At 67.5% G+C, this 255-nt stretch overlaps 1 protein-coding gene across 1 annotated transcript in view; it reads right to left on the reverse strand.

Moving 5' to 3' along the window:
* Positions 1 to 91: 91 nt before the first annotated feature.
* The window catches only part of LOC104079271 (PDZ domain-containing protein GIPC3-like), a gene marked incomplete at both ends in the record, with an annotated part of 694 nt that continues 530 nt past the window's right edge, over positions 92 to 255 (reverse strand). The window contains 1 exon segment of the mRNA XM_009581259.1: positions 92 to 255. This exon segment is cut by the window's right edge and continues 17 nt beyond it. Coding sequence (XP_009579554.1) covers positions 92 to 255 — 164 coding nt within the window.

The following is a 255-nucleotide window of genomic DNA, read 5'->3' on the forward strand; positions in this document are numbered from 1 at the left end:
CAGGAGGGCCACAGGGGATCGGCCTCCTCATGCTCCTCCCAGGGGTCCCCCAGTCCCCAGGGCAAGAGCAGGGGGACCCCCCCCGACTCACCAAAGGCCTTTTTGGGCTGCACCAGGCGGAGGGTGAAGGGCTGAGCCCGGGGCAGCTCCCGCAGCATCCGGGCCACCTCGTAGTGCCGGCAGCCCACGATGGTGTGGTCATTGATGGCCTCGATGCTGTCGCCCACGCACACTGTCTGGATGCGGTTGATGATG

The sequence above is a fragment of the Fulmarus glacialis genome, unplaced genomic scaffold (genome assembly GCF_000690835.1).
Source record: "Fulmarus glacialis isolate BGI_N327 unplaced genomic scaffold, ASM69083v1 scaffold33987, whole genome shotgun sequence".
Lineage (NCBI taxonomy): Eukaryota > Metazoa > Chordata > Aves > Procellariiformes > Procellariidae > Fulmarus > Fulmarus glacialis.